At 39.3% G+C, this 17366-nt stretch overlaps 1 protein-coding gene across 1 annotated transcript in view; it reads left to right on the top strand.

Annotated features, from left to right (window-relative positions):
- ZFAND6 (zinc finger AN1-type containing 6) overlaps positions 1-6172 on the top strand; it is a 16626-nt gene extending 10454 nt beyond the window's left edge. The window contains exons 4-6 of the mRNA XM_042782430.1: positions 118-162; positions 3228-3341; positions 6024-6172. Coding sequence (XP_042638364.1) covers positions 118-162; positions 3228-3341; positions 6024-6172 — 308 coding nt within the window. The remainder of the gene's footprint in view (positions 1-117; positions 163-3227; positions 3342-6023) is intronic.
- The last annotated feature ends 11194 nt before the right edge of the window (positions 6173-17366 follow it).

Here is a 17366-nt window from a genome sequence, read left to right as displayed (position 1 = left end):
AACAACAACAACAACAACGTTTATGAATATGCCCTCAGAGATAGTGCTAATTTAGTTGCATGTACTTATTGTTGTACTTGTACATTTTTTCTTTCCTTTTTTTTTTTTATTCCTCAGGACCCAGAGCAGAGGGCATTGTTCCTCTGGAATGTGATCCTCCATGTGGGTAGTTAAACTAATTTTACCTGTCCAGTGCTTTTTGAAGTATCTTAACAGTAATGGCCAGTCGACACTCTCTAGTTGAGACTCTCATAAAAATTAAGTTAGCATGTGCTGTGCAGTTAATGTCACAGCCTTCATGCTATCCCATAGGCCTCCCAGATAGACCATTAGGACCAGTGGATTCAACATAGGCATCACCTATCTCTGTTTTCAATTCTCATTTTAGAATATGAAAAACTAGCTAGTTAAGAGCCAACTGACTTACTGGCTTCAGGCTCAATGAGATTATGGTCCTTTGCCCTTTAGTCCACTGTATGGCCCTTTTTAAAGATCAAGTTAATTTTCTTTATGTAACTAGAATTTGGTAAAGTATGCTTTGATACGAAATTTTCATCTAAAACTGAGGAAATGGGATTTCTGAAAATCAAAGACTTTTGTAGAGCAAGTTTCATCTTGCCCGTGAGTTCATTTGGCAAATATTTTAATTCAGGCTATCAGCTACTAGTTTTAGGTACACTGAATTCACCTGAATCTCATGGGAATATAACTGATGTTCCTTGGTTCCAGATTTGAGCCCTAGTTTATAAGTTTTTAGATTACCTACTGATCTTTAACTTTAAAGGTTGTGTGTTTGCATTTTAAAGAGAGACCATTTTGCCTTACACATATACTTAGGGTTAATATTGTGAAATGTCTTTGCTGATGTATGCAGTAAGATCTATATGTATAGCAGACACATTTATTTTTTTCCCTTTTCCATTTCAATACCATTTCAAGCTGGTATCTGGAAATAGAAGGGGGCTGGGAATAAAACGGTAGGCAAGGCATATAGCCCTTGCCCTCATAGAGCTTATAGTCTAAGGATATTTTTTGAAAATAAAAAGTTTTATTTGTCCATATTCTTGTTCAAAAAAGAAAATATTTATATTGGAACTGTCTTCCTTCTAGCTTCAGCCTGTCATAAGTGGAGTAGTCATGCTATAGAATCTTTTAGTAGTACATATTTATTTGTTAGTTGGTGGTATTTTGCCTTTTGTCTTACTGTGTTAAAATATGAAGTCATGTGTTAATGTAAGTAAGTTAACATCCGTTACAGAAAATGTTTGAGCATCTGCTATGTGAAGTAATTGTGCCAGGAACTGGAGATTCAAATAGGGAATAAGATAACACCTGTCTCCTCAGTGGGCTTACAGTGTAGTTGCAAGGCTTATAAAGAAAATAGGTCAATCAGTCAATAATTCAACTTAACAGATATTTATTGAGTGCCTGCTACAGCAGGCACTTGTGTAAGTAAGCACTGTTAAGGACTGAAAAGGACAGGTTCCTGCCCACAAAGAATTCACAGTTAAGTCAGAGTAAATCAAACAAAGAAGGATAATACAATGTGTAAAGTACTCTTGGGGCACATAGTTAGGATTTCCCAGTCCAAGGTTTGGAGGTGAGGAGAGAGTAGTGTTAAGAATTTATGATATAAACTTAAACAAGAAAGACAGATTACATTAGAGTTAGCCAGATGAAAACAGGGACAAGAAGTCCAGGGAAAGAGTATTCCATGTAAAAAATAAAACTTGTACAGAAGCCTAGAGGTAAGAGAGAGTTTGATATGTCCAGGGAATACTCAAATAGAAAGGTGAAACATGGAGGTGTTACTGAGAAATGATGAGAAAGAGACTGGAGAGAGAAAGATAATCATGAAGAACCTCTGAGCTTTATTTTATCCTGGGGCTAGTGGAGAGCCATCATAATTTTTTTAATCAATAGAAAGGACATGGTTAGATTTTCATTTAAGGCAGGATTTTCATTTAAGACTGGATGCAGGATGTGAGGGGTCACATGTGAAGTATTCACTATTTGGTAGACTGTGAAGAATGTTAAGGATAAGTAGAGTAAGAAGCTTTAGAGGACTGAGACAAGGAAAGCTTCTTTGGAGGAAGGAGGTTTTGAGCCGAGCCTTAAAGAAGAGAAGGACCTAGATCAGATAGACAAAGAAGGGAAGTCTTTTTGAATAGATTGTAAAAGGTGTGTGCAAAGGTGTATGGCGTATTCCCAGTAGAGAATGGTTCTGCAATGAATTCCTGAGAAAAGACTAGTTGGTGGTAAATTTGAAGAGGTTAAGAACTTGATTCATGGCAAGCCACTGACTGTTGTAGTGCAAGATATGATGCCTGCAAGGTTTGTTATGGACAGTAACTGGTGACAGCATTTAGGAGAGCCAAACTAGTGGGTGATTGGGGCGGGGGGTGTGGGGATGGCGAGTACACTAGTTAGAGGCAGTAATTTGACCTGAATCTTGGGGCAGGTGACCTTGGTTTCAGCAATTAAACACATCAATTTATCTTATACTTAACATTTTAAAGCTCATTTTAAAGCTTTTATGTGAAACATTCTGAGAACTTTAAACATTCTTAGGACTCTACAGAATCTTGGTTTCACTTTTTTCTTTTTTGAGAAATCTATATAGTTCTGACCCTGGATGATGTTTACAAGTATACTTAGGGCCGCTTTCTTTCACAGTCCCTTAGAATACTCAAGTCATATTTATGTGTGTAGCTTTTATTGGTAGAAAATAACAGTTAAACCAAAAGAAGTTAACCTATAATAAGATCCACCTTATAAGAGTCACTATTAACTTGTCAATATGTATATTCTCCTAGATTATTTTCTGCATGTGTATACATATATATTTTTTTAAAGGGCTGATATATAAGCTGGGAGCTCTGGTAGTGTAGTGCTTAAGGCACTTGACTGCTAACCAGAAGGCTGGCGGTTCAAATCCATCAGCCACTCCTCGGAAGAAAGGTTGGGCAATCTACTTCCGTAGTGATACTGCCTTGCAAACCCAAGGAGGGGTCGCTGTGAGTCGGGTCCGACTTGACGGCACATAACAACAACAACATTATATAAGCTACTTTGTAGTTTAACATGAACATCCTTCCATTCTAATAAATAATGCCTCAGATATCATCTGAATAACAAGGATTGGTGGAGATGAGGTAGGGGGACACTAAACACCCAGATATGACAATCTTATTGAATAATTTTTACCTCCTTTCTGTTTTTGTCAGCTTCAGTACCAGATACAGCACAGCAGCCATCTGAAGAGCAAAATAAGTCTCTTGAAAAACCAAAACAAAAAAAGAATCGCTGTTTCATGTGCAGGAAGAAAGTGGGACTTACTGGTAAGGACCCAAATCAAATGGTTTAAAATTAAGATTATATTTTAAAATAATGCCTGATTTACTATGACGGACTTCAATTGAAATAGTTTTTGTTCCTATGAGAGATAATGTTGGGAATACTTCACTTTCTGTATTTTCTTAAAGAAATAAAAAATAGCTTTAATTATAAGACTTCAAGTGAAATGAATAGCTTTTATTATAAAAACTGATTTCGTCTGAATTTGAGAATACTTCATAAGTAAGGAGGCCCTGGTGGCACAGTGGTTAAGTGCTCAACTGCTAACGGAAGGTCATTGGTTTGAACCCACTGGCCACTCCGTGGGAGAAAAGTCAGGCAGTCTGCTTCCATAAAGCTTTATGTACTTAGAAACCCTGTGGAGCAGTTCTACTCTGTCCTGTAGGGTTACTGTGTAGCAGGAGCTGTTAAGATATAAAGATGGCTCCTGCCTTCAAGGTGCCAGAAATTGGGTATGAGAAAGAATATTTTAAAGTACAGGGCAAGCTGGAAGTGCTTATTATATGTAAAATGGTGCTAATTTCACATTAAAGTTGTATGATTATAAGCTTGTCAGGATTCAACATGTTAATATATATAAAAGAATTATCCCAGGGCTGCCTCAGAATAAATAAACAATGCCTGTTTTCTATTATAGCATAGCTGTCAGATGGCATTATTATTAGGAAAGGGAGGAAAAAATGTTGGAAAGTATTTAGTAAAGAAAGTAGATTATTAAGTACTTATGAAATTCTGGGAAAGGAGTTAATTAATTTACATAAAAGAAGGGGACAGAAGGCCCATTAGGAAAAATATCATAAAGGCAGAATGTTTCAGTGTGTCTTTAGTGATGGGTAGGACTTGTAACTGATAGAAACAGGAACATTCTGACAAAAGGAATAACATGAAGAAAAGCTTAAAGAAAGTTAAAAATAGGGCACATTTAGGGAGCATGGAGGGGCATTTAGCTATAATACCTAATAAGTGAAGAAGGTGGTTGTATGACAGGAACAGAGAGAGAAGGCTGACGAAGAGTACTGCAGTTAATTGATGAAGAGCAATTGTAACTGTAAATAAAATCATCTGCCATCAAGTTGGTTCTGACTCGTGGCAATCCCATATGTGTCATAGTAGAACTGTGCTCCACGCAGCGTTTTTAGTGGCTAATTTTTTGCAGGTAGACCAGCAGGCCTTTCTTAGAAGATACCTGTGGGTGGACTTGTACAGTCAGCCTTTTGAGGCAGACTGGCAAACTCAAACCTCCACCCTTCCTATTAGTGGCCAAACATGTTAACAGTTCTCATTACTCAGAGATGTCGCAGCTGATGGCTACCTTTTATTGAGTATTGATTCTGCCAGGCATTATGCTTTACATAAAAATTTGACTTATGGGTGCAGGAGAGTAGATAAGAGTTTGAGTAAAACTATGCTTTGGAAAAGTACTCTGGCTCACAAATGGGTTGGAGATGAGGAGGGAAGGATAATAGAGTCTATTATATAAAGATGTTTAAAACTGGCCCATACTTTAACCCCAAATCTTGGCAAATAATGTTTATTTAAAGAATATGGACGTGAATAAACAAGGTATTTTTAAATAACCATATTTAATATCAAATATAGTCTCATAAACTCTGGCTTCACAATTAGAAGACTGAGATCTAGTCATCTTCATTTCATTTTATGTTTCACATAAAAGCTTGTCAGTTTATTAGTGTTACTCTTGGCTTCATTTTCTTATTCATTAGTATGAAGTTATATAATGTTTTTGAAGTTAAAATGTGGTAAAGGAACTTAATGTTAAATGGCTGTGTTTTAAAATACTAGTTCCTAGGCTGCATTTCCAACACTTCCATTCTACCATAAGAACCTAATTTTGGAGGAGCAGGACTTGTTTTACATAGAAGCTATTTACACCCCTTGTGTCTCTCTTTGACTTCAATTCTTTGGAGATTTCTCTAAAATAAATAGTATTTATTGTGTACTTACTATATGTGAAGCACCTGAAACATTCCTTATTTAATCCTTACAGTAACTTACTGCACAGATACTATTGCAGAATCTAAGACCCAGAGAGGCTTAGTAACTTGCCTTCACTAGTAAGTGGATTCAGACTTAGGCAACCTGACTCTAGATCCCATGCTTGATATCAGTACACCAAAGTAGGATTTGCATGTACATTGGAAGCTGGCAAAGGAAAGCTAACATGGATAATATTAATAATAATTAATAATTGCAACAGTATAGATAATGTGTTATTAACAGTTCTTGCCAAGATTTTATTTGGTCTTAATTAAAATGTTAAGATTGTTTTGTAACAGTGTGCTTATTTTCACATAATAGTATTTGGCTTTGAGAAATGTTTTACATTTTCAATTTAGCCACCCTGTTTTTGACAGGAAGTAGATTTGACCATATCACAGATGAAGAAATTTGAGTTCAGATACTTGGTTATGACTTGTTCCAGTGAAGACTTACCTTTGTAAATAGAAGCAAAAAATGAAGCTATCAGCTAGTGAATTTTGAGAATGTTCATTAGATTGTGAGGCTGTTAGTTAGCTTATTTAGAATAAATCTCTAGTTTAGATTGGTACCCTAAATACATGATTCTGTTTCACTTTAATTAAGCAGAGGAACTTAATACTTAGACCTTCGATCCAGCTTACATATATATATTGATCTACTTCCAGGGTTTGAATGCCGGTGTGGAAATGTTTACTGTGGTGTACACCGTTACTCAGATGTACACAATTGCTCTTACAATTACAAAGCTGATGCTGCTGAGAAAATCAGAAAAGAAAATCCAGTAGTTGTTGGTGAAAAGATCCAGAAGATTTGAACTCCTGCTGGAATACAAAATCCTTTGACCATCTGCAAACTAAAAATTGACTTGAGCTTTTTTTTCCTAGTCATTGGGAATGTAGAGCAATGTATCTTGCATAGACCTTTTAATCATGCATGTCATCAGAAGAATAGATTTTTGTTTTTGTTTTGAAAATGACTCTGAACATTTATTTCCATTGCAGTTTCTGTGGCTGAAAAGACTTAAGTAAACTTTACAAGTATTATCCTTTTAAGATCATTTTAATTTTAGTTGAGTGCAGAGGGCTTTTTATAACAAACATGGAGCAATTTTGGAGGGCTGTGATTTTTCCAGTATTAAACATGCATGCGTTAATCTTGCAGTTTATTTTCTCATTGTGTATGTATATATAGCTTTTCTCTGCAGCACGATTCTCTTTTGATAATGCCCCTTAGGGCACAACTAGTTATCAGTAACTGAATGTATCTTAATCATTATGGCTGCTTCTGGTTTTGTTTTGTTTTGTTTTTTGGTTGTTCCCCCCGCCCATTAACAAAGGTTATACATATGTTAGCATATAGTTTCTTTGCACCCACTATTTATGTCTGAATCATTTGTCACAGGAGAGTGTGTGCTGATGAGATTCTAAGTTTGTGTGGTTTCAATTTTTTTGAGCAAGGAAAGGAAAAGCTGTATGCATTTCGTTGATGGCTGCAGGTTTCTTTTAGAATACATTCATCAGTCTGTGTGTATACAACATGAAGAATGATCTGAAGTAATTGTGCTGTATTTATGTTTATTCACCAGTCTTTGATTAAATAAAAAGGAAAACCAGAACACTCCTTGTATGATTTTTTTTTTCCCCCTCAGTGATTGTTTCTGGTAGTTCATTTTGACTTTTGGCCTTTCAGTTTTGTACTTTCTTACTTTTGTAACAATACTGTTAGTGTCTGTCGCACTTCTGTTTATGACTAATGATGATAAATGGTGATCTTATATTCCTATAAATTGAAGATGTCAGCATTATGTCAAAGCCAAGAACTTCTCTTAGCCCTTTTCTAGCCCTTGTCTGATTCCCTGTTCTGCCTTTGTCACACTGAATTAGCTTCTAGTAGAAGCTTCTTTTTCCCTGATACAATTAGAGCAACTGAAAAAGCATAGTTCAGACAGGCAGTTGGAAAGCTATAGAGAAGAAAGACCTTTAAGAGATCATTTTTTCCTGAGGTTTTCAAATGCACCTGGCTGCCAGCCCCTTCTAAACATGAAATATTAGCAGATGACAGAAGTATTTTTTTATATATATTTCTAGGTTTAAATTCATTTATTTATATGTAAGGATGACTTAGTATTAAAATCTATAAATATAATTTATTACATTAACAAAATAAAACAATACAGCCATCTCCATAGATTCATATGAAGTAAGATTTCAACACCCATTCATGATAAAAATGCTTAATAATTTAGGACTAGAAGGGGTTTTCCTTAAGCTGATAATGTCTATGCAAATAAATAACCGAAAAACAAAAGTAAACATCTTCCAAAAAGAGGAAACTGATTCTTTCCTTTTTAAAGTCAGAATCAAAGGCCCAAAATGACTGCTTATATTCACACTTGCATTGGGGATCCTAGTCAGTAGAGTAAGACAAGATAAAGGCATTAAAAGTAGGAAGAAGCCAGTCTTTTAATTCATTAGATATAAGATATCCTTAGATGAGAGGAGTCAGGGGATGGGCTAGTAAGTAGTACCTATGGGTTAGTAGTTTCGAAATGATTATAATAAAAACCAGTTGCCATTGAGTTGATTCTAAGTCATGATGACCCCATGTGTATCAGAGTAGAAATACATTCCATAGGGTTTTTCAGTGTCTGATATTTCAAAGCATATCACCAGGCTTTTCTTCCCAGATGCCTCTGGGTGTACTTGAACCTCTAACCTTTCAATTAGAAGCTGAGCTTGGTAACTGCTTCACCCAGGGACCCCATGCTTAAAAGCAGGCCATATGTGAGTCAGTGTTAAGAGTGTCATGAATCAAAGATCATGATTAATCCATTTTTCTGGACCTGAGGTTCAAAGTATTTGAAAAGGTCAGTTAAAAAACTGTTTGGGCCATCATAGTTTGAAATAGTAAGTTAATGTATGAAATGGCTATTGATTCAGTCTCAATGTTCAATTTTTTTTTTTTTTTTTTTTTTAATGTCACACAAATCCAGAAAAGTCCAAAGTCTGGCTTTGCTACACACCTAAATAAATCCTGAAACCATGAATCACAGCATTCTCTTGTACTTTGGCCTTCATATACTAATTTCTCTGTGGCCTCTATGCTCAAATCTGGCAAATTGTCCTTTCCCTGCATTTTCCTAGAATGCTAACTTTAGTTTTGTGCAGTGCAGTCTTGAACTAACTCCCTTCACCCTTAGCACATGTTTCAGAAACCATGTTTCTCCTGATGTGGAGATGTTGTATACCATAATGGCTAGATCTCCTTTATCTCATAGAGTTTGTAACACATCCAGATAGATATTCTTGGAAATTTAGGAAAGGACTTGTGTATAGAGTAGCATAGTATCTTCTCAGAGACAGACTTCTTGGCCTTGTATTTTTCTTTTTTTATTAACACGTAAGCATCTAGGTTATTTCAGAAAGGCCAGGAGAATGGCAAGTCAGGAGTGTAGAGCTGAAAGACAGATAGAATCTAACCAACTTAAGGCCTTGGCAGAAATGTATATAAGGAGTAGCCTCTTGGTGTCCCTGAAAGGCTCCTATATCTGTGATATAAAAATGACTCTCCTCTGATTGTTGGGTCTGCAGATACCTCTGCAGAAGATGATACACTTTAGTCTGCTTCATTCTGGGTCTAAGGTTTGATCTGCTTTTAGGTAGCATACCAAATATTTCAGTCTTTAAAAAATACGGAGTTAAATTGCAGGGCCATAAAATACCACTCTAAGCAGAAGCATAGTCTTGAGGTCTGCTGTCCAGGAAGGTAGCCACGTGACTTTTCTACATGTTATCAAAATTAAAGCTTTGATTCCTCATTCACACTAGCCACATTTCAGGTGCTTAGTAGCCACAGATGACTAGTGGCTTCATATTGAACGGCATGGCTGTAGAAGATCTTAATCGTTGTGGAACATTCTGTTGGGCTGATGGTCTAGAGGATACATGTATGCTTTGGATCTCCTGCCCAGGTGAGATCACAAAGATGTAGTCCTGGCCTGGGAACCTCTTCCTGTCCACAAAAACATTTAATCAGTGCCCATTACGTGCCAAGTATTCCTTTTAAAAAAAATGGGGGAGGGTGGTGAAAATATAAGAGCAAAACATGTACCCATTCAACAATTTCTACACGTAGCATTCAGTGACGTTGGTTACATTCTTCACTTTGTGTCAACAATCTCACTATTTCTAATTTTTTACCACCATTAACTTAAGACTCACAGACCCCCTTCTCATCTGTGCTTTTAGAGTTACTGTTGTCAACTGGATTGAATATATATATAGCATCTTTTTAAAAAATGCAATGCTCAAAGCAAGCATTTTTTTACTAATTGAGCTAATGTGTTGTTTAGTTTAAAAATGACTTCAGGGAATAGTTTTGGTGGAAGGTTTTTAAAGATAAGACAGGCAGTGGATTCAGGGGTTCCTTCAGTCTCAATGGGTCCAGTAAGACTGGGATCTTTAAGAATTTAGAATTCTTTTCCATGTTTTTCTCCCTTTTGAAGTCCCTATTATGTCCCTAGTCAAAATGTTCAGTAATGGTAGCTGGGCACCATCTGGTTATTATGGTCTCATGGCACAGGATGCAGTGGTTCATGGATGCAGTTAGTCCTGCAGTCCAGTTGCTTCTCTGATGCCTGGGTCTCCTTCCTCTGTTGCTCATGGAAACAGAGGCCAATTGTTGCATCTTGGATGATGTGCTAAGTATTCTGCTGCCAACTGGGATACAAAGATTGATCCTAGCCCTTCAAGTTCTCATAATGATCTTGCAGGAGGGGAATGCAGGTAAACAGTATTTGGGTACTGACATTGATAGAGATATATTCATGCCACCTTGGGAGCAGAGGGGGGTGGCTTTTGAGTTGAACTTCAAAGAGTTACTTTTTCAGGCAAATAAGAGACAGGTGCTCTTGCAGAGGGAACAGTGCAAAGATGTAGGACTGAAAAAAGAATGGCATTTTAATCATTTATAATTTGTAATCACCCTGTGCCTGTTCAGATACAGGGATTATTTTTAGTACCTTCTGTTGGAGAGGTCAGCCATTTGGGAAGGCATACATTATGTTGAAGATTTGTATTACCAGTCCTAGGACTCAAGCCAGCCTGAATTCTTAGGCTCTGAACTGGCTGAATTTTATCTGTTTCCCCAACACCAGAATATAATAGTCATTCCTGTCTAGTCTCGTTTCTAATATGTGAAAATTGAGAACCTTTCCTTAAAATGAAGAATTTCAGATACATAGAAAATCCCATCAGCAGGGACGGATTACCCAATAAGCCAGGTAAGCATGGGCTTACTTTTGCTTACTAATCTGTAAGTAAAAATTTCACCTGGGTTTTGTCACATGCAAAATGGGTTCACCACATGAAAAACATGTAAAGCTTTGCTACAGATTAGTTAATAAGCAAACTATGCCTGTGTTTACCTTGCTTACAGGTTACTCTGTCCCTGTCAGGGATTGCACATTTGAAAAGAGGCTTTGATTCTATAGGAAGGTGCTGTGGGATTGGGGGAGAGACAGATACCAGCCATACCTAGAAGCAGAATCTTGGATGTGGTGAAAAAAATGTGAAATTGTAAACACAAATACAAATAAGCCCATGCTTACCTTACTGAGTAATCTGACATTGCCCATCAGGTGGTTCTTCCTGCCTTGGGGACAGCTAATGTGTGTTAGGTCCAGCACATAAGTGATTGCCTATGCCTTACACATGAATCCTGGTCCAGAGCAGTGTCCAGTGTCATTGCTTTGACTTCACTTAAAGCACAATCCAGGAACATAGTAATGTCGGGAAGGAAGGAAAAGATCTGAGCCATTTCCCTCAAAAGGGAGCTGTGGGCATGGTAGACATTGAAACGTTCAAGGCCTCCCCTAATCTGTCCAGCACAGAGGGACGGGACGAGGGATTTGGAGTAACAGAAAAGGAGATAGCAGGTTAGTAGTAGAGTTTTGTCCAGAAGCCTTAGGTGAGACTCAAGCAGGCCTTATATCTTGGTGGTATCTCAGGAAGGAGGAGCAGAGATGTGTATAAGAGAGATGAGTATTTTAGTGTGAAACTATTGTGGGAAGAATAATGTTTTGGGGTGGAGGCACTGAGAAGTAGCTATTGTGTTATGCCAAATTGGTTAAATAAAGAGTACATATTAAGTGTCCAGGTTTCTCTGCATTTCTGGTAACAGGGTTGACTCAGAACAGTAGCTCAAAAGGGCATTGAGAATTTGGATAGGAAACAGGAGAAACTTGAAGGTACATGTATTTATAATAAAACAAATTTAGAAGTACACCTATTCTTCACTTAACAACTGTCTTGTTACCTGACATTTTGCATTTATGACAACAGTTTTTTTAAAAAAACTGTTGTCGGTTACCTAGAGCTACTATAACAGAAATACCACAAGTGAGGGTTTAACAAACAAATTTATTCTCTCACTGTTTAGGAGGCTAGAAGTCTGAATTCAGGGTACTAGTTACAGAAGAAGACTTTCTCTGAGACATGAATAGACACTTCACCAAGGAGGATATTCAGGCGGCCAACAAACGTATGAAGAAATGCTCATGATCATTAGCCATTGTTATATGCCGTCGAGTTGTCCCCGACTCATAGTGACCCTCCTTGGGTTTCCGAGACAGTATCACTACATTAGCCATTGTTGTTGTTGTTGTTATGTGCCGTCGAGTCGGCCCCGACTCATAGCGACCCCTCCTTGGGTTTCCGAGGCAGTATCACTACGGAAGTAGGATTGCCCAACCTTCCTTCCGAGGAGTGGCTGGTGGGTTTGAACCGCCAGCCATCTGGTTAGCAGGCAAGTGTCTTAGCCACTATGCTACCAGAGCTCCCACATTAGCCATTAGAGAGATGCAAATCAAAACAACAATGAGATACCATCTTGCTCCAGCACTGGTAGCAAAGTTCAACAAGACAGAAAATAACAAATGCTGGCGAGGTTGTGGAGAGATTGGGACTCTCATACACTGCTGGTGGGACTGTAAAATGGTACAACCATTGTGGAAAGCAGTATGGCAATTCCTTAAAAAGTTGGAATTAGAAATACCATTTGACCCAACCATTCCATTACTAGGTATATATCCTAAAGAAGTGAGAGCCAGGACAAGAACAGACGTGCACACTCATGTTCATCACAGCACTATTTACAATAGGCAAAAGATGGAAACAACCTAGGTGTCCATTAACTGTGGAGTGGATAACCAAACTATGATACATACACACAATGGAATACTACGGAACCCTAAAGAATAACATAGAATCTGCAACATACCACATAATGTGGATGAACTTGGAGGACATTATGTTGAGTGAAATAAGTCAATCACAGAAGAACAAATATTGTATTAGTCCATTATTGTAAAAGTCAAGGAAAGTTTTATATATGGAAAGAAATTTTCTTTATTGGTTACCAGGGGTGGGAGGGGAGGGGAGGGAACACTGTTAGGTAGAGATAAGTACTGATTTGGGTGAAGAGAAGTGCAGTGTACCAAATGTGAGTGATCAACACTGTGGCTTTGAGGAAGAGAAATAGGTACATGGGAGGTGCAGATAACAAAGATGAACCCTTTCGCACATACAGTACTGCGTTGTCAGTGAAGGCAAACATAGGTATATGGGTGGATAGATGGGTGGACAGGCTGAACTATTAAGTATGTCTGTGCAGCAGGGAATATATCCAAGACCATGTATATAGGGTTGGCAGACAATGGTTCTACAAGTGTATTTCTATGTAAGAATCCCCAGGTGTATAGTTGAGCTGACAGGGGACAAGGTCGTAGCCACTTCTTGGTCACAGCCAGCTACCCAGAGGGAGTGAGTAATTGAACCTGTGGGCTTGGGACCATAGTCACAGGGGACATCAAGCTCAATTGTCATAACATACAACACAAAACATTGTTCCACCTCCTACTTGGGTGAGTAGTGACTGGGATCTCAAAAGCTTGCAGACAGCCATCTAGATGCAATGACGGGTCTCTCCTCGTCCAGAGCAAAGAAGAATGAAGAAAACCAAAGATTCATGGAAACAAATAGTCCAAGTGACTGGTACACCATGCAATCCACAGCCTATATGACTATGAGACCAGAAGAATTAGATGGTGCCCAGCTAGCACTGTCAACCACTCAGAGGGGAATTTATGGAGGAGATCCTGGATAGAGAGGGGAACAATGTAGAACAAAACTCAAAATCATTTGGGAAAAAAGAAAAGGCGGGGGGGGACCGGATTTGCTGGTATGATAGAACCTGGTGGAACCACTGAGACTATAGCCCCTAGCTGCCCTTCAGGTCTGGAATTGAACCCACACCTTTGGCTTCCAGCCAAACAAAAGACGCATATGAGTTGAACATTTACCTGAGGTAGATACACTCCTTGGAGAGAACAATCATGGGAGAAAGAAGGGCTGTTTATGCACAGGGAGACAGGTCAGGGGACAGGAGTGCATGGAGGGATGGACTCCAGGGAAGAGGTAACTGTCGGGAGGAAGTGGGAGGGGAGCTGTTGCACTGGGCTAAATTGTAGTCAATGTCATGAGACAGGGTGTATGTGAACTGCTGTATGGAAAGTGAATTTGTAAACTTTCACCCAAATCACAATTTAAAAAAAAAGAAGAAGAAGGCTTTCTCTGTTGGCTCACTGTTAGGAGGAAGGTCCTTGTCTCATCATCTGTGGCCCCAGCATTCCTTGGAGATTGCTATGTGTCTTGGCATCCATCTTCCTCTGGGTCTAGGAACTTCCCAGTGCAGGGACCCTTGGTCTAAGGGACACCCTGGCTCTTTTCTCTTGGTGGTATCAGATACCCTTCTCCCTGCCAACTTCTCTTTTTATTTCTTGTAAGATAAAAGGCGCTGCAGGGGGGACATCAAGCTCAATTGGCATAACATACTATACAAAACATTGTTCCACCTCCTACTTTGGCGAGTAGTGACTGGGATCTTAAAAGCTAGCAAGCTGCCATCTAGATGCAACAATGGGTGTCTCCTCGTCAAGAAGAAAGAAGAAAACCAAATGAATGGAAACAATCAGTCCTAGCGACTGGTACACCATCTGATCTGCAACCTATACAACTATGAGACCAGAAGAACTAGATGGTGCCCGGCTACCACTGTCATCCACTTGGAAGGGATGTACGAGATTCTGCATAGAGAGGGAGAACAATGTGGAACAAAACTCAAAATCATTTGGAGGCAAAAAAAAAAAGAAGGTGGGGACCAGGTTTGCTGGTCCAATAGAGCCTGGTGAAACCACTGAGACTATGGCCCCTAGCTGCCCTTCAGGTCTGGAATTGAACCCACACCTGTGGTTTCCAGCCAAACAAAAGACGCATATGAGTTGAACATTTACCTGAGGTAGATACACTCCTTGGAGAGAACAATCATGGGAGAAGGAAGGGCTGCTTATGCACAGGGAGATAGCTCAGGGTGCAGAAGAGTATGAAGGGATGGACACTGGGAGGAGGTAACTATGGGGAGGAAGTGGGAGGGGAGCTGGTTGTTGCATTGTAAATTTTGGTCAATGACATGAGACAAAGTATATGTGAACTGCTGTATGAAAAGTGAATTTACTCTGTGAATCTTCACCCAAATCAAAATAAAATTTAAAAAAAAAAAAAAAGGCGCTGCAGGCCAAACACCAAGGATCAGGGCTGTGACTTGATTAAGGGTGTTGCAAAACCAAAAACAAACCCATTGGCATCAAGTCGATTCCAACTCATAGTGACCCCCATTGGGTTTCTGAGGTGGTAATCTTTGTGGAAGTAGATTGCCCTGACAAATAATAAAGCCCACAGAGTGGCTGGCCAGTAACTGCCAACCTTTGGATTAGCAGTCACATTCCTTATGCACTGCACCACCAGAGCGCCCTATCCTAAAGCATTTGACTGCTAACTAGAAGGCTGGTGGTTTACTGGCCAACTTTTTAAGCAGCAGATGGCCCCTTCCTACTTCTGAGTCTATCTTAGTCTGGAAGCTGTGCTGGAAACCTGCCCACCATGGGTGACCCTGCTGGTATTTGAAATAGCAGTGACATAGCCTCCAGCCTCACAGCAACACGCAAGCCACCACAATATGACAAACTGACAGACGATTGGTGGTTCACATGCATGTAAATCTATTGAAAATACCGTGGCTTGACTTCGGCACACTTTAGTCTTCAGAGATATCTTTGCTCTTCAGCAGTGAAACATTGTCTGCTTGCAGGACAGGCAGCGTTTCGTTGTGTTGTACATAGCATAGCTATGAGTTGAAGCCAACTTGATGGCACCTGACAACAATAACAATGTGCATGTGAAAGCTGGACAATGAAGACCAAGGAAGAGTTGATGCTTTTAAGTTGTGGTGTTGGCAAAGAGTACTGAAAGTACCATGGACTGCCAGAAGAATGAACAAATCTGTCCTGGAAGAAGTCCATCTGGGATGCTCCTTGGTGCGAGAATGGCTAGACTTTGTCTCTCCTACTTTGGTCATGTTGTCAGAAGGGACCATTCCCTGGATATCATGCTTGCTAAAGTGGAGGCTCAGTGAAAAAGGGGAAGACCCTCAACAAGATGGATTGACACAGTAACTGCAACAATGGGCTCAGGTATAGCAATGATTGTGAGGTTGGCTCAGGACTGGGCAGTGTTTTCTTCTGTTTTACATAGGGTTGCTACGAGTCGGAGCCAACTCGGTGGCACCTAACAAGAATAATTTTCACATAACAACCTAATCACATCTGTAAGTGGGGAGTGGGTATATCTTGTTGAAACAATAAAGCCCACTGTTGCGTTGTTTCCAATTTACAGTGACTTTATATGACAGGATAGAACTACCCTACAGGGTTTCCAAGGCTGTTAATCTTTACGAAAGTAGACTGTCTCATCTTTCTCCTGTGGAGCAGTTGGTGGGTTTGAACTGTCTACATTTCTATTAGCAGTTGAGTGCTTAACCACTGTGCAACCAGGGCTCCTCCTTGAAAATAATAGGGAGGGAGAGTCTGAAAAGTTACTTGTACTTTAACAACAGTAAATGAATGTAAGGTATTCATTATTATGAATTTGAGTCAAATTGTAAATGTTACTCTCTTTATTTAACATGATGTTTTGTGGTTGTGGGTCTTTCAGATCCTGCTTGAATCCAACATGTATTTGAGGCAACATCCCATGAAAACATGGACACAATAGTACTGGAAAACAATTAAAGACAGAATTAGAATTAGAGGTCCCTGGATGGCACACATGGTTTGCACTCACCTACTAGCCTAAAGGTTAGCAGTTCAAACCTGGCCAGCAGCTCCACAAAGAAAGGCCTGGTCATCTGCTTGAGTAAAGATCACAGCCAAGAAAACCCTATGGAACAGCCCTACTCTCTAACACATGAGGTCACCATGAGTCAGCATTGACTCAACAAGTTTTAAAGACAGAATTAAAGGAGGAAAGAAGAAGAAAATTTGTATCGCAAAAAAAGCTAGCCCTGGTTGAGCCAGTTCGCTTAGCGCTGCTTCACGGTAGTCAAGAAAAACGGAACTGTATTCGATTAAAGGCCAAGTGCTTTAATAAAGTAAATTCTTCTGTTTACAAGGCCTAAGCTCAGTAACGCTTACACATTTTGCAATGGACATGGTGTGTTTGCCATATCCCATACATTTAACATTGAAAAACCCCATTACCATCGAGTTAATTCTGACTCATAACAACCTTATAGTAGAACTGCTCCGTAGGGTTTCTCGATAGGTAATCTTTATGGAAGCAGACTGCCTCATTTTTCTTCCATGGAGCAGCTAGTGAGTTCAAACCACCAACCTTTCTGTTAGCAATCTAGCACTTAACCACTTGTGCCATGAGGGCTCCTTCATTTTAGCATTGTTGTTGTTAATGTGCCGTGGAGTCAGACCTGACTCATAGCGACCCCTCCTTGGGTTTCCGAGGCAGTATCACTGTGGAAGTAGATTGCCCAACCTTCCTTCTGAGGAGTGGCTGGTGGGTTTGAACCGCCAGCCTTCTGGTTAGCAGTCAAGTGCCTTAGAC

Source organism: Orycteropus afer, unplaced genomic scaffold (assembly GCF_000298275.1).
Source record: "Orycteropus afer afer isolate SDZICR_OR568_19922 unplaced genomic scaffold, OryAfe1.0 scaffold00313, whole genome shotgun sequence".
NCBI lineage: Eukaryota > Metazoa > Chordata > Mammalia > Tubulidentata > Orycteropodidae > Orycteropus > Orycteropus afer.
This window is presented reverse-complemented; position numbering and strand designations above follow the sequence as displayed.